The following is a 23,505-nucleotide window of genomic DNA, read 5'->3' as shown; positions in this document are numbered from 1 at the left end:
ACTTTAAGTCCTAGAAGACAGCACCAGACTTCCAGGTGGACAGGAGGAAGTATGTGGCTCACCACTGGGGTCTGTTACCCACCACCAGATGAAGCTGCTTTGTCTGGCTTAAGAAAGGCCTGCGCAGGAGCTGATGCCTACAAGGATGCAGCTCCTCTTGGGAGAATCCATGACACTTCCCCATGACACCACCACGAATGGGGCAGGCTTTAAAGACAGGTCCAGAATTTGACATCATTTTTTGTATTGTAGTTCAGACTTCTTCAAAAAACGCCACAACAGGAATACAAATTTTCAACATACTTTATTGACTCAGGGGCCAAACACGGCAGCATTTGGTCAGTTATGAAGGCACCTCATTGGAAAATACATCACAGTGTTGTCGGGTGATCCCAGTCACAGGATTTGAGGATGAGAAGGACAATCTTTGGATGATTTAGCTTAAGACATTTTAACTTTTGTTTCCCCTTCACTGTTGAGGACTGAACCCAGGGCCCTGTAACGCTAGGCCCACGTGCCACTGGACTACGTTCCTAGCCCTCGTTCACTAACTGAAAAGGGTCCCGTGGATGAACAAAGGCAACGTTGTGTACTGAGTGGCCGCTGAAGGCTTTACTGCTGGAGCAGGTGACTGTAAGAGGTTAAGAAGTGTGGGCTCTATCTCCCCTTGCTCCCCACAATTCCAGTAAAAACGATTCGCTGAACCACCCCCATGAGATCACATCCCCATCTCCTCCATACGTGCAGATGAGTCTAACTTTCCAGAAAGGGAAACCACTGGCAGCAGCCCTCAGCTCCTCCTGCGCACAGGACACACAGGCCCAGTCTGATGGCTGGATTCTTGGCTTGGTGATCGATCCACGAGCTTCTTACATAGAAGCTGAGGTCTCTTAAGAGCATTAGCTTTGTGGTCCAGAGTAAATGAAAGCTTGATTGCTTAAAAAATAATACCTTAGCTCCTCATTTGCACCGATGCCCTCCAATCACAGCTTTTAAAAAAATTAATCTTTTCCTTTGCTTATACTTTACAAATTCCCACCTATGCGTTTAAGAAAAATCTTTCTAATTACAACACTGCCACGTTCCAAATGCTCGTCTTGAGCCCCTCACCACCTCCCTCACCATCCTTCCTTCCTGTGACCACCCCTTTCCCTTCTGCCCAGCACCTAAGAGCAGGGATCACGCGGCGGGGAGATGAGCAGGGTGTAGTCTCGCCTGGCCTTCTTTTACTAGGCTGAAACAGAGAGGAAACAAGAAAGAACAAAATGGATTTTAAAAAAACCAAGTAAATATCAGGGAAGGCTGGCATGCAACCAATCGCATTAAACACTGGACACTTCTCTGCCAGGTGAAAGCTCACATGCCCGATGAGGTTATAACTCTGCAATTAAACAAAGCAAAAATACAATCCCAGCCACCACCAATGAGCATCTGTATCCTTATGGTTTCCAGCTCTTACCTGAAGCCCAAATGTTAACAGCCATTTGTGTATGTGCACACATGAATCCGAGTGTGTGTGTGTGTGTGTGTGTGTGTGTGTGTGTGTGTGTGTATGGGCAGGAGGCAGATGTCTGTGCACAGATCACTCACACTCAATTAGCAACCTCTCAGGGGCCTGTATTTAGAAGCAAGTGCCTTCAGCTACTCCCAGTCAGGGAAAGTCAACTGTCAGACGCATGAGCCACCCTCACTCTGAGAAAGATCTCATCCTCCTGCAGGCCCAGCTGGTGGTTTTGGTTTCACTCCTCTCCTTCACCCATTCCCAGCAGTCATGTGCTTTCCAGAAACACACAAAGCCAGACTGGGTTTCTGTTAAGAGCAGACAGAATTTAAAGCCAAGGAAACAAGGCAGGGCAGCAGCAGCAGCAGCAGCAGACGCTTGGAGGCCAAAAGGGAAGCAAGATGGCCACATACCATGGAGTTCCCATGTGGACTGAGGACCCTGGAGCCATCAGGTTATGCCGAGGCAGGCGCCAATATTTACTGGTCATGTAAGTATTTCTAATGGCTGTTCCAGAGTCCGAAGGCTTTGAGGTCTCGTCACAGCAGCCTCCTATTTTATGTTACAAATCATCCCCAGACCAAAGGCACAGCACAGACCATAGGACATTCATAATAGTGGGAGCGAAGGTTACAGATAAAAGCTGGTTTGGGTCACGCATGGTCTTGTTTTTGAGCAATCTTTTCTTGGGGAGCCTTGGTTACACATCATGGAATATGGAGTACATATAGGGTTACATTTAGAAGGGACACATCTGATTTGGGCTTTATATATTGTGTTTGAATAAATTTTTGATGAGAATGAATCCAAAAAGAGACTATCCTCAATCATTGGTTCATCCCTGGAAGCATGCAAACAAAAACAAACCTTCTTCACTGGGTCTGTCTCTGGGGAACTAGATTGGGCCTCTCTCAGGTACCTGGTCCTAACTTTCAAAGACATCTGAATCCCAAAGGACCCGCTACCAACCTTAATTCTTTGACAACAACTCATTGTTTAACTGAAGTCCCAGGAGGTCTCAACTTTATAGCTCTGTGATGCGGGTCACAAGAATTTGCCTGCTCTTCCGTGTGGATGTCCTATCCTATTAATTGCTGGAATCCACAGTTTGTCTTCAAAATTCCATCTAAGGAGGAAAAGATTACTGATCCCTGTGTATCCACTGACTCATGGCTTTTGTTTCCTGTTGAGACTGTGTTATCAGGAGCTGTGACACTGACTGACTTCATGTGACTTTAGACTTGGAACCAGCTGCTTGTTACGGGTAAGTACTTACGAGGCTTTATACCTGGGATGCCTGGGAGATAAATACTCAACAGTTCATTTTGGCCAAAAAAAAAAAAAAAAAAAAAAAAAAAACAGAATTAAGAGTGTGGCTAAGGGAGATTTTGTGTGTGCATGGGTGGGGTGGGGTGGTAGTGGTTTACAGCACAGGAAGGGGGTTATAGGGCAAGAGGGGGAACAAAATCTACTAAAACACATTTTGTTAAAAAATGTTATAATGAAGCTGGGCACAGTGGTGTATGCCTTTAATCCCAGCACTCAGGAGGCAGAGACAGGCAGATCTCTGAGTTTTTTGCCAGCTTGGCCAATATAGTGAGTTCCAGGACAGCTGGAGATACAGAGACCATCTCAAAAGGGAGAAAAAAAAAAAAAAAGGCCATAATGATATCTAATACCTTGTGTGCTAGTTTTTAGAAATGATAAAAAGTATGGGTAAGAAAAGTAAACAGTTGCTAAAACAACAGAGCCCAAAAGAGATACAGAATGTAGGAGTAAGCACACACTCATACCAAACACACACAGACGAGCGCTGCACATACATGAGATACACCAAGTAAGTGCTTTTTAATCAGTACATCAGATCCCCTGCTGCCTGAAGGAGGAAGTGTCCCTGCCTCCCTCGCCACGCCCACCCACCCTTTAACAAGACAAAAAGAAGAAGGAAATTCCGTTGAGAGCCCAACATCAAATAAACATAACCAAGTCTTTACATGTGGCTTTGGAGAAGGCTGCCAGGATGCTGGCAAACACGACATCAGGGGTCTGGCACGCGTCGATGGCACAGTGAATGCCCCGTTTCCTGTAGTACTCCACGAGCGGGGTGGTCTGAGTGTGGTAGGCCTCTAGGCGGATCTTCAAGGCCTTCTCATTGTCATCTGACCTGCGGATCAGGGGCTCTCCAGTGATCTGAGAATGGAAAGGTATGAAAGGTCGGACTGTCACGAGAAGCGTCCACTCTGCCAGGATGCTGGCTGATCCCACAACCTGTTCAAGGCAGGAGACTCCAGAAATAGCAATGCTTTTTGCTAGCTGTTCTGTGCTCAGGCTGTTCAACTTCTAACACAAGCCCTTCTGGAGCTGGAAGGAGAGGGAGGCCCAGGGACCAGGAGAGTACATCCCAATCAGCTGCATTAGAACTGCAGTCTTAGGGGGCTGGAGAGATGGCTCAGCAGTTAAGAGCGCTGGCTGTTCTTCCAAAGGTCCCGAGTTCAATTCCCAGCAACCACATGGTGGCTCACAACCATCTGTAGTGAGATCTGACGCCCTTTTATGGTCTGCAGGGATACACGCACACAGAACACTGTATACATAATAAATGAATAAATCTTTAAAAAAAAAAAAAGAACTGCAGTCTTAGCTGCTTAAGTATTTAGCATAACTAGTTAGTGAGCATCACCCACTAAGACCGTAAAAGCGGCAAGTGAAGTGAGGAAGGATTCTGGTACAACTGTCAACTTTCTGAACCGCAGCTGTTATTTACAGACCCTGGATGGCCTGCACTTGTCTCCTATGACAAGGGGAAGCCCAGGAAATTTTCCACTGTTGTCTATGTGTTCTACAGCAGACCGTGAAAACTGGGACCACGGATGAGACCCCAGGGCAGCAGTCACTGGGTATCCCAAGAGCAGAGCATTCTGGAGCACAGCAGTCAGCAAAGTTCTGTTCAGTGCCACCTCCTGGCAACGTTCTCCCACCTGGACAACTGCTTAGATAGCCTAGTGCCAAGAAGGGGCTGCTGTGACAGAGGACAAGCATGAAGCCACCTGGAGACACTGTCCAGATCTGTTACCAGCCATCTCATTTACAAGACAGTGATGTATTTTTCTGGTTAAGCGATGGAAGGAGGGAACAAACAAAACCCCAAACAAAACCCTTCTTGTCCTGAGTTTACATACATCATCTTTCATGGGCTCCTTTGGAGGGTTGAACTCCTCGTGGTAGGACCGGCCACTCTTGGGGTGAATCAGCCTGCAAGACAGCAAATGACTGTGAGTCAGGCTGCCTGGAAATACCTCTGCACTCAGGGGACTTTGGAATGACAAGCAGAAATGGAAGACTTTAATCAGCAGAGAACCCAGCAAGCACCTCACACCTCGGAAAATAACCGGCTCTCTAGCAGAGGACCAGCCATTGCTACCTCTTGTTTAGGAAAATAACTAAGGCCATTACCCCCCTGCCTATCTATGGTAACAGGCACGCATAAGGAGAGCTGCAGGCAGAACTACCTAGTCCGGCCTAAGGAGGACCCCGATGGTCAGCACACACAGCCATCCATTCTAGTCATACCTATTTCCTAAAGAAGTCCTTAGTTAAAACCAGATCTTACCAAGTGAGGGGTCACGACCTCTGCTACAAGCAGCACTCAGCAGAAAGCAAGAGCTCCGACATGACAGTGCTCACAAGGTTTGTCCAGAGTGTTGGGGAACAGAAGACAGAAATGAACCCTGGTCTGTCTTTTCTGCTTTTTGTGTTTTTAAAGACAGGTCTTGGTGTGCGGCCTACACTGGACTAGAGCTTAAGCTACTTCCGCACCAACCCCCAAATGTCTTAGATCACAAGCATGTGCCTGCCTCTGCTGTTTCCTAACCTAATTTGGTTATAAAACAAACAATAAAAGCATGTTATGGATATGCAGACGATGATGCACACCTCTGTGACCACACAGATAAATGACAGCGTAAGCAGGCTAGGCCATGCCCAAGCCATTAAGAGAAAGGACATATTAAGCCAGTCATGAAGATGGACACTGTAGTGCATGCCTGTGTCTCAGCTACCAGGGAAGCTAAGGTGGAGGAACCGGTTACTTTGGCTCAGGATTTTGAGAACAGTTTAGGCAACATAGTCAGGCTCCATCTCAAACAAAGAAGTTGGGTGTGGTGGCTCATACGTGTGATCCTAGGACTCGGGGAAGCTGAGGTGGGAGGATTGACTCCCATAGTTCAAGGCTAGCCTGGGCTACATAGTTAAGATCCTGTCTCCAAAAAACAAAAACCGCCGGGCGGTGGTGGCATACGCCTTTAATCCCAGCACTCAGGAGGCAGAGGCAGGCGGATCTCTGTGAGTTCGAGGCCAGCCTGGTCTCCAAATCAAGTTCCAGGAAAGTCGCAAAGCTACAAAGAGAAACCACCGCCCGGCCGAGAACTGACTCTTGTGGTCTCTGCCTGTGAGCTGTAGCACACATGTACATAACCCAACACACACCGTAAATAAACACAGTGTACACGAGGCAGGAGAGATGGGTCAGCAGTTAGGACCCGAGTTTAAAGAACACCCCACACACAGCAGCTCACAACTACCTGTGACTCTCCAGCTCCTGGAATCAAGACATCTCACCTGTGGCCACCTGCACTTATGTGCACATACCCACACACAGACACATTATTAAAAATGAAAAAAAAAAATCTTAAGAAAAAAAGAATTAAACAGCTGGGCAGTGGTGGTGCACAAAACAAACAAACAGTGAGCTCAAGAGCAGGCACTGTGAACATGGCTGGTGGCTGCAGCTGTGCCGACCCCTACTAGACAACAAGCCTGTGTTCCGGAGTGGGGATGGATGGCTACACAAAGAGGAACCTGGAAATTCAACAAGAGGGGCAGGCCACACTCGGCACAGAGGCCAGTGCTGGCTTGAGTTGTGTGCTTCCTTTTTTGTTACTACTGGGTGGATGTTTTTTGTTTGTCTGGTTTTTGAGACAAGGCCTCTCTATGTAGCCCTGGCTGTCCTATAACTTGTTAATGTAGACCAGGCTGGCCTCAAACTCAGGGTTTCTTTCATTTGCCCTGAGAGCAGGGATTAAAGGCAGGCACCACCACCACACCTGGCAACCGTACTTTAATTTTCCCCTCTGTTGAACTGGTAACTTGTCTCCCCTGAAAGTCTGTCCAATCAGAGCTTCCAACACCCCCTGGCTTTTGGTGTGCTGTCCTTTCTGTGGGAGCAAGGGCTCTTCTAGGCCTTTCCAGTGGCTCAGGGTTGGGGAAATCCTATTTTGCCTGTCATATGAGAGATTCTATTTATACTATTGGTAGAAGTGCTATCCACAAGCTGTGATACTGCATTTTAATCACAGTGTATTTGGGGGAAGACAAGAAGACTCATTTCCACTGTCCAAGGTGGTCAAGTGCTAACTAACAGCAAGGCCAAGGTCGCAGCACAGAAAACCAGTCACAGTGGAGGGTGAGTAGGCTGTGACAGCACCTACTTATGGTGAAGTCGTCTCCTGCATTATTTGAGCCCTGAAAACACAAACAGTATCCAGTAGGAGGCCCGTGGAGAGGGAGAGCACTGGCCACTGGCTCAGCCTCAGTATCCCTGGAAAGGACTAAGTACAAACCAATGACATCGGCATTTCTTTTACTTCTGGAGAATGGGGGGGGCGGGGGCAGCTAACAGCCAGGCGGCAACAAATAACACCTCTCTCTCCCCTCTCCATGTCCCAGGCTGCCACTCCAAAGCACCCAGATCCCCTCAGCTCTCTAATCACACACAATATGCTACTCTTTCACCATCCAGAAACATTCTTTTTAAGAACACAAGGCATAAACCCCTGAAGAAAATCAAAGGCAAATGAAAGAAAGCCCAGTCTCCAAGTTCTCAGGACAGGTGGAACCCGTAGCACGACACTTCAGAGCAGGGGTTCTCAGCCTTCCTAATGCTGCGACCCTTTAATACAGTTCCTCGTGTTGTGGTGACCCCAGCCATGAAATTATTTGTTGCTACTTCATAATTTTAATTTTGCTACTGTTAGGAATCGTACTGTAAATATCTGTGTTTTCTGATGGTCTTAGGTGGTGACCCATCCCTGTGAAAGGGTTGTTTGACCCTCAAAGGGTTGAGACCCACAGCTTTAGACCCTTGTTTCTTCATCCACAAAAGGGAGTTGCTACCGGCCTTGGGGCAGTGTTACTGAAGCCAACTGGTAAGATAACTACTACACCCGAGTGCCAACAGCAAACGCGACAAATGAGAACTCGAACCATCACGAGCAAATCCTCAAGAAACAAAATAAGTGACAGTCAATAGAACTGAGGTCATAGCTAGTTCAAGACTGTTATGGTGCTGGGCAGCAGCAGTGCACGCCGCCTTTAATCCCAGCACTCGGGAGGCAGAGCCAGGCGGATCTCAGTGAGTTTGAGGCCAGCCTGGGCTACGGAGTGAGATCCAGGACAGGTGCAAAGCTACACAGAGAAACCCTGTCTTGAAAAACAACAACAACAGACTGTTATGGTAAGATCCTTAAGTCTCCAGTTCCTGCCTTATGCTCTTCCACCCATCAGCAAGGCAGAGTAGGAGGCAGAAAGCACACTTGAGGTACTAGTCCTACCCACACCTGCTGAGTAAACTTGGACAACCTCCTCCCTCGTCTGGCATATCCATGAGGCACGGGTCTAAGGAGGAGCCACACTAACCACATCATTGCTGAACTAAGGGATCAGGTCTCCAGTCCTCCCTCCACAGTCATCCTGCAGCTTGTTCTTAGAGTCTCACCCTGCTCCCTAGCTGGTCAGAAGTCTCTATCATTCATGTGAATATGAGCAGGCTCCCAGATAGGGTCCTTATCCCCCCCCCCCCACACACACCACCAATTTACAGTCAGCACCAAGGTAATGTTTTTAGAATGCGGCTTTTCCACCAATACCCAGTGGCGCCAGCTCCTGCGATGACTCCTAAACTGTCAAGCCCACGCTTCTTGGCGCTGCAGATCTCCACTGGAATCCATCCTTTCTTCCCAACTTCACTCATTTTGCCCCTGCAGCTTCCAAAGCATGGCTCCTAGCGTGGGTCAGCTAGTCTACCACAGGCACCAGCCTGAGCCCTTCCTCAACCAATGCTCCTTCCTGCTTCTACTCCCTTCTGGGAAAGCGCCGCTGACATTATCCTCAGTCAACTCCACGCTGTTGGCATACCTCCCAGGTTCTTTTTTTTCTACAGCACCAAATGGCAGAACCACCCAAGTTTCAGACACGACTCTTTTGAGAGCAGAAGCGTACGTCACTGTGCTATTCTTCCAGAGCTTGCCATGGTCTTCAGCCCTGGGGTATGGTTTGATGTAGAAGCAGGTACCCAGGATGCTGACCTCATCAACCTAAAGACCTCCAGTGTCACTGGCTCTGTTACTGCCTACTCTGCACCTCAAGGATGCCAAGCCTAGGGATGTCCCTTACTGTCAACCCCACTGCTGCTTGGTCTACGTCAATTTTGTCTACTTCATATCCAAAGGGACTATAAAGAAACACAAGCCTCTGTTGTGGAGAAGCCTATGAAATAGATGGAAACATTAAAAAAAAAAAAAAACCACGTAAATTTCAAAGGAAAATTGCAGGGCGTTTACCCACCAACCCCACAGCTCCCCAGAGTTTTCTTGAGTGCGAGCAGCAGGAAATAGTAGATAGAAGGATTTAGATTGTGGACATAAACAGATAGAAAATAGAGGATAACCTCGAGAGGGCCTGGAACCTATTCCAAGGAACCCCAGACTGGCTCTGCCCCAGGGTATTTATAGAAACGCCAAGGAGTGGAGCAAAAGACCGCCCCACCTCCTTCCAGCATAGCCAAGTGCAGACCATCTCAAACACCTGCACTCAGGCCTGTGGTCCTAATCATCCTCTATGCGGACCTGCTGGTTAAAGTCATGAGGAACCTAAAAATGGGCTCCCACAGAAAATTAATGTAAAGTGGATTTGAATTTACCCCTTACAGGATAACACGTTTCACACTGTTATCTATTCATATCTGCTTTCTCCTTAAAGGTATGATTATAGAAACACAAAAAAAATGTTCAACCTCATTAGGAAATCTAAGTAATACTTTAATAAAACAAGACATTTTCTTCCTAATTAAATATAAAATTTACACACCCCTTTAACAGTGGCAGCATTAACTAGAAGAAACAGTTGTATGCCAAGAAGGGACTAACAAAGAGTGATTTATGGAACACTGTGAAGTACCACACAACAATCCAAACTGTGATCACGAATGTCCAAGACAGTGGGCTGACTACCTTCCAGAGGGTCATTAAAATGACCAAGACATGAAAAGCTGCATTCCTTACAGGCAATTCAGTACACCAGGTTCCTTTACCGGCCTTCACTGGTGCACTCAGCCTGCTATTAATGGGTTCCCTCAAGGAGCTTTTACAATTTGTCCTCATGAGGTCCCCAGTCTAGGCTCTGAACAGGTATGTGGGGTGGGCTTTGAAAAGCCCCAGGGTTCACATTGGTCAGGTCATCAAGAACATCTGTGCTTGGCCGCAGAATAAGGACCATAGGACTGAGACCCTGAACAGGACCAAGTTCAAGTTCCCTGGCCACCAAAAATGTATATCTCAAAGTGGGCCTTTACTAAATTTAATCCAAATGAATGGAATAGAGAGAAACCATGGCCTGAAGCAGTGAGAATTTCTCAACAAACTTGCTCAGAAGCATTTCTATGTTTGACACTATTTCAGAGAAATAAATAAGAAAAACAAGCTGTACTATGAACCAAAATTTCTTTCATTAAAAAAAAAAAAAAAAAAAAAAAAGGGTGGTGGTGGTGAAGAGATGGCCCAGCAGTCAAGAGCACAGGATGCTCTTCCAAAGGACCCCCAAAAAACCAAAACACAAAGAAAAGGGAAGAGGAGGGCTGGAGAGATGGCTCAGTGGTTAAGATCACTGATCGCTCTTCAAGAGGACCAAGAGTTCAATTCCCAGCATCCACATGGTAGCTCACAACCATCTGTAAACCTACAGGTCGGAGAAGACAGAACAAAACAGTATTTTCTGGGCACTGTACTCCTGAACTCACAGCACAAGAGCCACACAAGATCAACCAGTCAACATTCTAGCATGGAGCAGGAGGGGCGCACGAAACCCCCACTCTAACTGAGAGCTATGAAAGTCAGCTTTCTTAAGGGTATGGCCCCTGGTAGGCTGAGCCCCTCTCCAGCGGATGGCCGCATATCCATAAATACACAAGCAACACAAATTGTACATGGTGTTTATCTCATTATTAAAAGGGGGAAAAGGTTTCTAAGATAGACGGTGGATCTGGGAGGAATGAGATTATATATGATCAAAATGTATTGTATGAAATTCACAAAGTGTTCATTAAAAACATAACATTAAACAATAATAAGACCAAAAAGCCACATGCCTAGACAGGGATGTCGTCTGAGTCCCTCACTCTTATCTCTCTGCCCCCACTCACGTCACCACATCAGCGGACACTGATCTACAAGATGGAAACATCCTGAAACGACACCAAGCTTCTGCTCCACAGAGCTCTGAGGAAGCATGAAGGGATCTTTGGGGATGCGTACCTTCCAGTGATCCTCCGGATCAGCAGGGAGTCTGGAATGCTGAACTCAATCACTGAATCAAGCTTCTCTTTCCTCTTCTCCATGAGGTCATCAAGCTGCAAAAGAGCGTGGGACCCACCTAAGCTCGATCAGCCCCATCTCCTTCAGAGTAACTAATGTAAAAGGCCAGCATCGTCTTCGAGCGACAGCCACACACACACAGTACCCACCATTTCAGCCTGTCTCACAGTCCGAGGGAAGCCATCTAGAAGAAAGCCATTTTTGCAGGAAGGACTCTCCAAATTCTTCTCAATGAGCTCCACAACCATTTCATCACTCACCTGCAAGAAGAGAGCCTGGGTTCAAGTCTGTCAACTAGGTGATACACCCCAAACACAAGCTCAGTGTGTGTGTGTGTGTGTGTGTGTGTGTGTGTGTGTGTGTGTGTATGTATGTATATGCGTATGTATGTATGTATTGTATATGACTTGGTTTCTAAACAGCCAGTCAGCTTGACTCTACAGTAGCAAAAGCAGAGTAAACGTGGAGTGCCTCCATGATGGTCTGGATCTTAAACGTACCCCCTTGAAGCTCATGTACTGAAGGCCTGACCTCCAACACTGTGTTTTTAAACTGTATTTTACTATGTACATATGCTGGGGAGGAGGAGGGCACATGCACCATGTGACTCGGAGCCACCACTCCTCAGCTACCATTACTTGGGCTCACACTGCGTCGGTAACCAGACACGAGCAGACACTTTCTTTTACCTGCTTAGCCACTTTGCCTGAGTGAGCATGCACTCCTGTTCATTCTCTCTCCACCTCTATCAGGTGCGGAGCTTTGCTCTAACACACACCTACCACAAGAGTTCAATACAGGCTCAGAAATACCAGCACCCAGCAACCTTGGACTGCAACGGAGCTAAAACCGTATCTCCTTCTTTATAGCTGGTTTCTCTTAGGTATTTATCACAGTGATGCAAAGCTGACCAGTACAGACTCCATCTGCAACACTCACTTCCATAATTCTCTAGTGGCCAGATGTGTCCCTCCCTCCCCTTGAAACTCTAATGTGTTTCAATAAACTGGGCAAGGAAAGAGGAACCCATAGCCTGTTGCTCCAGCAGGACAGCTCCATGTCTTAGGTCCTATGGGGGCATCTTCTGCCAGGAGCTGGTTAACTATCACATAACAGCTTATCAGCAACAAGCTGTCTTCAAGATGATGAGGTACATGGCAGAGACATTACCCGGGAACCAGGAGAGAATAGTAGTTTGACTAGAATGTAGGGATGTACAACTATCCCTGATTCACAAGTTCATAGACTAACAATATCATGACTGATATGTTGACTTGATTATTTATCTGGGCTGTCTAAGACATGAAAAAGAATTGCACTGAATTGGCAATATTGTATCAGAAACAAGGAACTGAAAAGCCAATACAATGTAGTCCAGGCCTCTCCAGAAAAATCCCACCAAAAATCTCTCATAGCATTAAACTATCTTTTCCCTAGGGCCTTTAAAGAGAAAAATTCCCACCTGTATTACAGTCTAAGCTGCCAATGTTGGCAGCCAAAGCTTTCATCTTCAGAGCCAGCTATGAACTTAGAGACAAAGTATAAACTCTGCAACTGATCGAAGGCTTGGAGATAAGCAATCGCATTGCCACATTCCAATTTGATCTCACAGAGAATTTTCTGCCCAAACCCAAAGTCCAAAACATCTATCTTTCCGGCTTGATTCATGACCTCACCGACATAAAGGGAAAGCCAGAAAGCAACGTGTGGGCAGACAGGTTGTGGTACCACTCAATACTGCTTTAGTATCTCCAGGCCTAACCTGAGGAGACTTGGGGATAAAAACAAAGTTCAGATTTCAGCCAAGCAACAAACAGAGACAGAAGGGACCAGAGAAACCAGGTGTGGTGGCCCACGCCTACAATCTCAACGCCCGAGAGGCCAGCCTGGGACACACGGGAGTGCCAGGCCAACCAGGCAAACATGCCAAATCTTGCTTCAAAAACAAAACCAGGGGTGATTAGATGGCTCAGTGGGTAGCAGCGCTTGCCACCAAAGCCTGACAACCTGAGCCTGAACACAGGCCCCACAAGGTGGAAGAGAGCTGATTTCCAAAAGTTGTCCCCTGACCTCCACAGGAATGCTGCACTGGGCGAATGCACACACTGTTAAAAGTAGAATTTAGAAATTAAAAACAAGAACAAAACAAAGGATCAGAGAAACTGCAATGTGGCTCACTTGCCTACTGTGTTCAAGAAGAAAATGACTTTTCAAAGTATTACCGAAGTCAGGGTCTAGAATAAGTGGCAGAAGCAAAATCTGGCCCTAAGCAGAGGCTTAGTTAATTCACTGTGCCTGTCAGATCAAACCAACTGCCTTATTACATAGGATTACTTTTCCACAACGACCAAGTGACTCCCTTGTTAGAAATACAGAGCCCTGGGCTGGGAGACAGCTCAGCCATAAAAGCTAGGTTCACAACCAAAAATATAAGAAATACAGAGCAGTGAGCCACAAAAGAGCTTTAAAAACATTTCTGTGGTCTCCTAAATCTTCTTTTGCATACATCTTAGAGTCTTGTCCCAGGAATAGCACTTTCATTTTGTTATATTTAGTTTAGGTGAATTACAAAAAATATTACAAAGTATCTTCAAGAATTCTGTGAATACATGGGGGGGGGAGCTGGAGGAAGAAAAGGGAATGGGGGGGAGAGATAATATATATATATATACACACACACACACATATATTGTTTCTTTCTTTGTTTTGAGAAGTCTCACTGTATAGCCCTGGCTGACCTGAAACTAAAATTCAGAGACCCACTTGCTTGCTTCTCAGTGATGGAATTAAAGGTATGTGTATCTGGCTGGTAGACACACACATACACAGACACACACACACCTTTAAATTTAAAAAATGTATTAATTCATGTTTATGCATGTTTTGTCTTCATGTATGTCTGTGCACCATGTGCATGCCTGGTGCCTGCTGAGGCCAGAAGAGGGTGCTAGATCTCAGGGAACTGGATTTACAAACAGTTGTAAGTTGCCATGTGGGTGCTGGCAATCGAACCTAGGTCCCTTGAAAGAGCAGTAAGTGCTCTTAACTACTGAGCCATCTCTCCAGTTCTATTTTAATTTAAAGAAAAAATAATACCATGAACAGGGCTGGCAAGATGGTTTTATGAGAAAAGTACTTGTCCATGCACACAAAATAAAATTATATAAATAAATTGTGAACAATTAATAATAAATCCAAAGTAACCCAAATAATGTGCTCTGCTCAAAGCTCCTATTACCTGCCAGTCCATTAGAAATATCTCCACACAGGACTATCTCAGAAGACTATGATGGGGAAATGTTCTGTGTCTGCACTGGCTGGTGAAGATTTCAAGAGTGTCTACGATGAATAAGGAAGCAAATGCTTAATGAAGTCAAAACCACGCAGCCACATTCGCCTGGGGCCACCATTCTGGACTCAGAAGAGCGGCACTCACAGGCAAGAGCAAACCTACCAGTTTTCCAGCGTCCATCGTCGCCTTCAGCTTCTTCCCCAGCTCTGAACCCGAAGCCACCATGGCTCTCAGCATGTCCCCAGTGGCCAAATGGCAGACACAGTAGTTTTCAGCCAATTTGGGTGCCTGTGGAGCCAAAGACAGAAACCACAAAGAGTTAACACTGTAGGCCCTGGTATGGCCCTGGCCCTGGCACTTACTGGATGTGTGAACTTAGTCAAATGCCCACTTCCTTGTTTTGTAACAGGAATAAAAGCATCTTACCTTATATTCTAATGTAAAGCAATTATAGGGTTGCTGTAAGAATTCTATGATTACATGATATTGCATGTAAAGTACTTGGAATACACTTAGCACTCAGGAAGCTATCATAAATACTAGCTATCTCCCCCCTACCCAAAAAAAATCTGGCCGGGCGGTGGTGGCGCATGCCTTTAATTCCAGCACTCGGCAGGAAGAGCCAGGCGGATCTCTGTGAGTTCGAGGCCAGCCTGGGCTACCAAGTGAGTTCCAGGAAAGGCGCAAAGCTACACAGAGAAACCCTGTCTCGAAAAACCAAAAAATAAAATAAATAAAATAAATAAATACTAGCTATTCCAACTAACTACATCACCAAAACACAAGCTCACGATCCCTGTTATAACTGAGAAGAAATATGGCAGCCATGCAATACTTCACATAGCTGCTGTGACACTTAGATGAGCTCATTTTTTAAAAAGATTTTTTAAAAGATTTATTTATTTATTATATATAGTGTTCTGCTTGCATGTATGCCTGCAGGCCAGTAGAGGGCACCAGATCTCATTTCAGATGGTTATGAGCCACCATGTGGTTGCTGGGAATTGAACTCAGGACCTCTGGAAAAGCAGTCAGTGTTCTTAACCTCTGAGCCATCTCTCCAGCCCCCGACGAGCTCATTTTTATAAAGACAGACCGACCAAGGCCCGGCACACAATGTGCGGAGTCTCTACCACAGGGTGAATGTGGTATGTTGTGGTATGTTGTGGTATGCTGTGGTGTGCTGTGGTATGTTGTGGTGTGCTGTGGTATGCTGTGACTACTAGGCCTGGCAGCTGGGACAGGCAAGGCTGACTCGCTGCAGTATGTTGGCTAAATCGGTCACCTCACAGACCCAGAGCAGTTTCCACATCAGTTTACCATGAAGAACACGATCCACTCAGAAGTGGCTGTGAGGAGATATGCAGGCAGAGCATTTCTATAGTAATCACCTGCAGATCAGTTCTGGGAGGTGTTCTGGTTTGTTTTGTAACAGGGTTTTACTACGTAGCTCAGGCTGGCCTCATGATCCTGATCCCCTGCATTCTGAAGGGCTGGGATTACAGACAGGTGTCTGCTCCTGCTGGCTCAATATGGTCTTTTGGCTAAGAGTGTGAGCTCAAGTCAAATCCCCCAGTACCTCAATCCCTACCTATATGGCTTGAGGAGTTACTTCTCCTCTCTAGGTTTGAAATCTCTCAGTAAATGGAGGGTAGTAATACTGTATCACTGAGCCCATTAAGGATTCTACACAGAACAGGCTGGCATATACAAAGTGCAGCAGACAGATCCTCAGTGAGCAGTAGCTGTTACAGCAACCTCTGCCCTAGTTCTGTTTATTCAGACGGAAAGGAAATATTCGCTTGTGCCTCTTCCATGAACCCTGGAGCCAAGGAAACCGAGGAATAGGAGACATAGATCCCAAAGCTCACCGACTGCTGGAATAGACACAGCTCAGTGGTAGGGCACACACAAGGTCCCCTATCACCACACACGTTTAGCTTTTCCCACAGTGACATCAAACAAACGCGCACGCTCAGAGTCTGGTGGACTTTAAATGGAAAAAGGTCTGGAAACTCCAATATTGGTTCAAATTGTCAGGTGCTCAGCTTTCTGTTGAGTTCTTTTAGAAGATAAGTAGCTGGGATCCCTGTTTAAACTAGTTCATTGGGTGTTCTCTTGGGCACAAAACAAGAATTGATGGGGCTCGATGCAGGAAATTCTGGTTTGTGATTCACAGACTGATTCCACTAAGGTGAAGAAATCACTTCACAGGGAAATGGAACCCAGTGAGAAGGAAAAACCAACGTCAGTGATCGATGACAAGGGAAAGCCAGCCACACTGTGGACACACCCCCAGGAACAGAGCTTTCTACCAATCTACCCCTGTTTATTAAAGCTAACGAGCGGACAAATCTAGAAGCCAGGGTCAAAACACCCAAGTGCTGTGCCAAGAACTCAAGTGTTCAACTGTTACCCCGCAATGGCGGGCGCTCACACTCCTTCCCAGGGGACTCTACAGCTGCAGGAAGAACACACACCAGTACGCCTTCGCTCCCTGCTGGTCCTGGGGGAGACCCCGTAGACTGTGAAGAATATGGACAGGCTCAAGTCCTGTCTAAGGCACTCCCCTGCTGGAAAAGTACTTGCTCTGTAAGCACAATAAACCAAGCTCTATCTCCAGAAACCATGTTTAAAAAAAGCTAGGTGTACTCACTGGCTAGCTAGTCTAACCTACGTGATGAGTACCAGGCCAGTGAGAGATCCTGCCAAAAAAAAAAAAAGGGGTGCCCACTGACTCATCCCCCAGCCCAGAAATTGTTACAGGAAATTTACTTAGCGATACCAACATAAATCATGTAATATGGAAGTATACAGGTACAAGAGGAAGTGGTGGGAAGAAAACACATCACTGAGCACGCCCTAGGCATGACCAGGTCAGGAGTGCAGTCGGCTGCTCATAGGGACCAGGCAGTCTATGCTGTGAAGGGAATTGGGGTGGAGGAGCAGGAGTGCCCATGAAGGGATCATCTGGAGCAAAATACACTCCTGCCATACTGGGACGGAGGCCGACTGCTGCCAGATCTTCTGATTTTCACCAGAAAAATGAGCTGTAATTTCTTGTGTTTTAAATTTCACAAATGAAAACATTCCATAGCCAACCTATTACTTAGAAAGCTGACACACACACACAAAAAAAAAAAAAAAAAAAAAAAAAAGGAACAAACCAAGCATTTAAATGGGCTTTATAAACCACATCACTGGGTAAGAAAGACGGGATGGAAAGTTTTCTCTACAGACATACAAGTTAAGCACCAGCTGTGGTGCTCACTTGGAATCTCACGCTTAGGAGGCTGAGGCAGGAGCGCTGTTGAGTTTCAGGCCAGCCTGGGCTACCTGCTGAGACCCTGTCTCAAAAAAACAAGAGGGAGGGGGTCCAGGGAGAAGAGAAGAATATTTCAGCTAAGGGACGAGAAAGGAGTATCAGAACGCTACTGTTTTAGCACTCATAATTAATTACTAGACTTAGGCAACCAATAACAACTGCTCCAAACCCCCCAGAGACCAACAATATCCGATGTGTCCGAATGAAGGACAGAACAAGGCAGCACCTGGGTAGCCGGGCCAAGAAACAGAATCTGATAAAAGGGATGTAGCAAACTAAATGTCTGCAGGAAATGGAAGAGAGGATGATGTGAAACACACCAAAGGAATATTAATTGAAAACTCCTAGAAAAGGGACAATGCTCTTGGGACAAGCTAATTCTTCCACAAAGCTATGGCATAAAAGAGAGGAACAGGACAAGCAAGATGGCCCAGCAGGAAAGGCCGCCAAGCCTGGTGACTTGAGTTCAATCCAGGGACCCACAAGGTGGGAGGAGAGAAACGACTCTGAAAGCTGTCCTCTGACCTCCAGATGGGCACTCATGCATGTATACACCCTCACACACATGCTGAATCATCTTTTCTTAAAGACTGAAAAAAAAAAAAAAAAACCCAGAACGACTTAAAATTATATGTATGAGACTAATAGAAATTTGAACATTAACTATTGAAATCTGTTCAATTTTTAGGGGATACTGTACTTAAGTATTTTTTAAAATTTGTTTTACAGATACTAAAATACAAAGATGTCATGGTGCCTAGAGCTGCTTTATCTTAACCTGCAGGGAGAGTGGATGGGGAGGCAACGGCCCCCATCAGCTGGTGGTTGTTACTGGGGCTCATTGCACCAACCACTCTTGCTCCTTGTAGTACTGAGGAGTGAACGCAGACCTTACAAAAGCTAGGTAAATGAACTACCAGCAAACCCATTCCCAGCCCTGTTATTCCCAGGCAAGGTCTTAGGAAGATACCTAGGCTGATGATCTCATTCTTAGCACAGTCAGGACCTGAACTTGTGAACCTCCTGTTTCAGCCTCTCAGTAGCTGAAATTACAGGCTTTCACCTGCACCCTTATGTATATTTAAAAGTTAAATAAAAAGTTTGGGTGTGTGGGGTGTGTCTGCAGGCTGAATGCTCCTCCTGGCCGCCACTCTGCAGTCTTTGTGTGAACTTTTGTTCAACACTATAAAGCTACAACCACCAATATTTTTATGGCTCCCACTATGGAAAGGGAGGCGGATGGAGGTTAAGTGACTGTTGTGTATTTTCTGAAGTCCCAGTTCCTTGTTTTTGGACACAAGGTCTCACTCTGTAGCCAGGCTGTCTTCAGACTTGGCCTAAGTCTACTTACCTCCTATTCAGCCTCCTGCCTTAGTCTCTGGGAGTATAGACAGGTATCCGCTGCCACTCAAGTGTCTTTCTGTTTTTCTTTCTTTCTTTTTTCCATTTTTCAAGACAGGGTTTCTCTGTGTAGTCCTGGCTGTCCTGGAACTCACTCTGTAGACCAGGCTGGCCTCGAAGCCACAGAGACCCATCTGGCTCTGCCTCCCGAGTGCTGGGATTAAAGGCGAGCGCCATGACCACTCTCAGCTTTCAAGCCAAACATTAAATCACTTCACAAAGCCTTCTTGGGCCAACTCACACCATCCTTGTACCTACTCCAAGGAGCGTATTGGTGTAATGTCCTCCCAAACCCGAAATACATCAGAGTTGGGTGCAGAAAGATATGCTACCGAGGAGTCACCGTTCACTGTCTATGTGTTTGCACCATACCAGCTCCCAACACACAGACTATAAGCTTCTAATATCCTTGTAAGCTTTTCATTCTCCAGGTGAGAACACTGGAACCAAGAAGTTACACAGCGCAGCTATTGCTTGCTATGAGTACTATGAAAAATCAACCAAGCGTCCCATGGAACTTGGCAATAGGGACTGAGTTCGTGGCCATTTCACTAACTGAAAGCAATTACACAAAACTTCAATATAAACAAAAAAAAAAAAAAAAAAAAAAGTCACATATGAGCGATCCCGTCCATTCTCAGTAACTCACAGTAGAAGCTATCCACATCCAAGATGAAACACACTTAGACTGCAGACTACCTGATAACTGAGAGGGACAGCAACCAGCGTGAAGAGATGTCACATCACAGAGGACAAGGTAGTGATGGAACCTCAAAAAAAGAACCCGCAAGTTTACAGAGAGAGGAGGTACAGTGGTCCTTTGTGGCCTACAGCCCAGAAGTGAGGTAAAGTCAGAGGAAAGGAACTAAGCCTTCCAGACCTCCTTTCTCCTTGTCACCCCCATTAATCTGTGCACCTCATCCATCTCCAGCAACTCCATCAAGTGTGAGGTGATGTGTTGGGTGTTCCAGGGGTCCCAACAATGAGTAAGATGATGATCTGCTGGCCAAAACTTTTAGAACTTGGCAAACAGGACAGGTGACATGGCTGAGCGGCTCCACTTGGTGGAAAGAGAAAACGACTCCAGCCAGTTGTCCTTGGTCCCCCACATGTGCACCATGGCATGCATGGTTATCTTTAAAAAATAACAATAAACTCAGTAGTGCTAGCAAGACCTGAGGACAGAGCAGTGCCCATCTGCCTGACAACCCTGCCTTGAGAGAATTCTCTATCAGTTAATGATCAGCAAGGTCAAAGGCCTGGGGTCTGGCAGGGAGGTAGGGGTGAGAAGTGTGTGGGTGATGTCAAACACTGAGCAAGAAAGTGACATCAATAACCCAACATATGAGCTTCCAAATCTTAAGTGAGATCATAAATCCCAACCCTGACCTATGGCCCAGAAGTCAAGTGAGGCCCTGCAGTGGGGCAGAAGGCGACTCCAATCCTCTGGAGGCACAAGGCTTCATGAGACCGATTTCACTGACTCTGGAAAGCCACTGGATCTCTGGGCCTGCTTTCCTACCTGTTGGCGGCCCCGGATGTTAGTGTCCCTGGATCACTCCTTGTGCCACTCACAAGCCGCATAGCTCCCGCGGTTTATATACCAGATCAGCACATCCACCTCCCGCTTTCGGGCGAAATGAAGCGTTTTCTCCCATCCCCCCAACGCTGGTGCCTCATACAGGTCAAGCCCCACTCTGGCAGTACGCCTCCATCAATCAGCGCCAACACACGCCAGCTCCCACTCTGCCCCACGTGTTGGAGAGCCTTCCTTACCCCTAGTAATTAATCATTACAAATAAGAACTTCTACCCCCTTGTGTATGGAAGTCACCCCTGACTCAGGACAATCCACTCCCAACTCGGAGGGCGTCTTGGCCACAAAGCCTTCTCCCACTCTGGCCTGTGGTCGGAACTTCAGTCCGGGGGGATCACTCCACCATTCATGATTCCCAGCTAACAGCCCCTGGGTCCCCTAACACGAGCCCTTAGCCTGGGTTCCCCCCAAGAACCCCAACCTCAGCCACCTCTACCTCCGACCGGGACCCTCCCCTAGACGGCGCTCCACAGCCAGAGACTCCGCGAGGGTCTCTGCAGGCCAGGGGCTCAGCGCCCTGCTCCGGAGCAGGGAAAGGAGCTTCCGGCTCTCCGACCGCCCTGACCTTGCAGCTCCGCCGGATCCGCCGCCGAGTGTGGAACGGACACTCACCTGGGTCCCCTTGCCAGCCCCGGGCGGCCCCAGCAACACGGCCCGGATGCCCTTCTGACTCTCCGGTTCGGGAGCCAGCGCGCTGGGTGCCATGTCTGCCAAAGCCTCACTCTGCCAGCCGCCAACACACCTCACCGGTGGGTCCGGCGCTTCCAGGCCAGAGCGCAACTACTCCGGGCTCGTACTGGCCGCTCGCCGCGTCCGTCAGCCCTCTACGCCCGCCCCCGAGCCTGACGGATGCTCACTTGTACCAATCGTAAGACGAGGCTGAGGGGCCCTGTTTCTGATTGGGCAGAATATTGAGCGAGCGAGGAAGAGGCGGGCCAGCCTGGGAATAGTGTGGCCGAGAGCGCGTGCGGCTTGCGGCTGGTGTGTGGAGTGGGCGGGAAAAAAAAAACGAGAAGGAAGCCCAGAGCGGGAGGGAAGTTGTAGTTTGGCATTTGACAGTTAATGACTCCAGAGGCTCGGTTTGAGCCCTGTGAAATTGCCTGTGGGAGTGTAACTGGGTAAAACCACTCTTAGAAAACAAATTGGCAGTATAACGCATCTCATACCCTTTGGGCCAGTAATTCCACTTCCAGGAATTCAAAGGACCTAACCAAGGAGTTTGTAACCATTTTCTAACAAAGATGTTGATCGTCTTATTAAAACACTAACACTGAAGAGTAAATAGCTCAACACTGAAGAGTAAATAGCTCAAATGTCCAACAATACAATTGGTTAAATAAATTCCAACAAATTTGTATCCTGGGACACCCCCCCCCCCAATTAATCAACACTATTTAATCATAAGGGCAAATGCCCACCCATATAAAACTGCAGCAGCTACAAGAAAGTCCAGTTTCGCTTAACGCTTTCAGGTACAGACCTCTGGAATGTGGTTAGGGGACTGTCTCCCCTAAAAGTTGTCCCTATAAAAAGTGGTACAATGTTCTATAGTATAGTAACTTGGTGTGTAGACTTTAGCTATTTGGGAGAATCACACTTAAAGCTTGTCTAGGCTACATGGTGAATTCAAGGCCAACCTGGGCCATTTGACGAGACCTTGCTTTAAAATGAAAAGGAAGAGGGTTGGGGCTATAGTACAGAGAGAGGGGTTCCTGGGCTCAACCCCCAGGACAGCAAACAAAATAAAACACACACATTCACAATACACAACATACACACACACACACACACACATATGTGTGTATATATATATATATGTATATATATATGTATATGTATATATGTGCATACACAACCTCCCCGACTTTTAAGTCAGGAAAAAGAGTTTTTATCCAGAGAGATGAGTCTGTTTTGGACAAGGAAATGATGTCTCCAGCTTTTTGGTGTGTCAAAGTTTCATCCTGTCCCCAAAGGACCCTTTCTCAACCTTTAGTGCAAACGGGATTAGGAAATCATTTCCCCACAGGCACACAGCAGCCTTTCCCACATCCTAGTGGTGAATTTGCTGCCCCATCAGCCACGTTAATTCATGGATGGCAACAGGCTGCCTAGAGAGCTCAGCTAGTAAAGACATTTGCCACCAGAGCCTCAGGAGCAGCATTTGAGTCCAGAGACCTGAAAAATGAAAGGAGAGAACCAACTCCCATAGGATGTCCATTGACCTCCACACGTGTGCTGTGGCACACGTAAGTCTTCATGCACATGCATGTGTCATGCACGCATCTCAAGACCACCACAGAGCCAATATCTGATGCAAAACACACAGGGGTTTATTGATAGCTGGGACTTGGTCTGCATCCAACATCGGACACAGCGGGTGGAGGAGAATGCCCCAGCACTCACTTGAAGGGTTTATATAGGAAAGGTTTTCATGCAACTTGGGATTGGACTAGGGGGCTAGGGGTGAGGCAGTTCTTTGAAGTTACAGGCTGAACTATAAGCGTGAGGTTACTGATGGCTAACAGGATTCAGGGTCTCTACAGAGACATACTTTTTTTTTTTACTCCCTATGTCCTGCTTTTGCTGAACCCAGGATAGATACATTCAGATTTATTGTTCTAGTAAGTTCAATTTCTGGTCAGTTGAGTCCATTACTCCCCATATCCTGTTTTTACCAAGTCCAGGATATATAGATTTATTGTTTCAGCCTTATCTTCCTATGAGTTCAACTTCTGGTCAGTTCTAA

At 46.7% G+C, this 23,505-nt stretch overlaps 1 protein-coding gene across 4 annotated transcripts; it reads right to left on the bottom strand.

Moving 5' to 3' along the window:
• Window positions 1-287: 287 nt before the first annotated feature.
• Window positions 288-21,585, bottom strand: Ak2 (adenylate kinase 2). Of its 4 annotated transcripts, XM_028855814.2 has the most exons (7): window positions 21,372-21,585; window positions 14,600-14,725; window positions 11,295-11,405; window positions 11,086-11,180; window positions 4,681-4,753; window positions 3,496-3,691; window positions 739-1,234 (listed from the first exon to the last, which is right to left on the bottom strand). In XM_028855814.2, the coding sequence occupies exons 1-7, from the start codon at window positions 21,462-21,464 to the stop codon at window positions 1,230-1,232; spliced, it is 699 nt and encodes a 232-aa protein (XP_028711647.1). In that variant the 5' UTR covers window positions 21,465-21,585; the 3' UTR covers window positions 739-1,229. The 4 variants fall into 4 exon arrangements, 3 of the variants coding, with proteins under 3 accessions (XP_028711647.1, XP_028711646.1, XP_037058844.1); XR_005090915.1 differs by lacking the exon at window positions 11,086-11,180 and having other exon boundaries at window positions 288-1,234; window positions 21,372-21,564; XM_028855813.1 differs by lacking the exon at window positions 739-1,234 and having other exon boundaries at window positions 3,322-3,691.
• Window positions 21,586-23,505: the final 1,920 nt, after the last annotated feature.

The sequence above is a fragment of the Peromyscus leucopus genome, chromosome 2, assembly GCF_004664715.2.
Source record: "Peromyscus leucopus breed LL Stock chromosome 2, UCI_PerLeu_2.1, whole genome shotgun sequence".
Taxonomy (NCBI): domain Eukaryota; kingdom Metazoa; phylum Chordata; class Mammalia; order Rodentia; family Cricetidae; genus Peromyscus; species Peromyscus leucopus.
The sequence above is the reverse complement of the archived record's forward strand: the minus strand, read 5'-3'. Positions and strand labels throughout refer to the sequence as shown.

Coding starts and splice junctions, on each gene's coding strand:
- Ak2 (XM_028855813.1), bottom strand. CDS start 21,464: ATGGCACCCAGCGCGCTGGCTCCCGAACCGGAGAGTCAGAAGGGCATC. Junction 11,406..14,599: donor CGATGGACGCTGGAAAACTG/GTAGGTTTGCTC, acceptor CTCTTCTTGCAG/GTGAGTGATGAAATGGTTGT. Junction 11,181..11,294: donor CTGTGAGACAGGCTGAAATG/GTGGGTACTGTG, acceptor GCTCTTTTGCAG/CTTGATGACCTCATGGAGAA.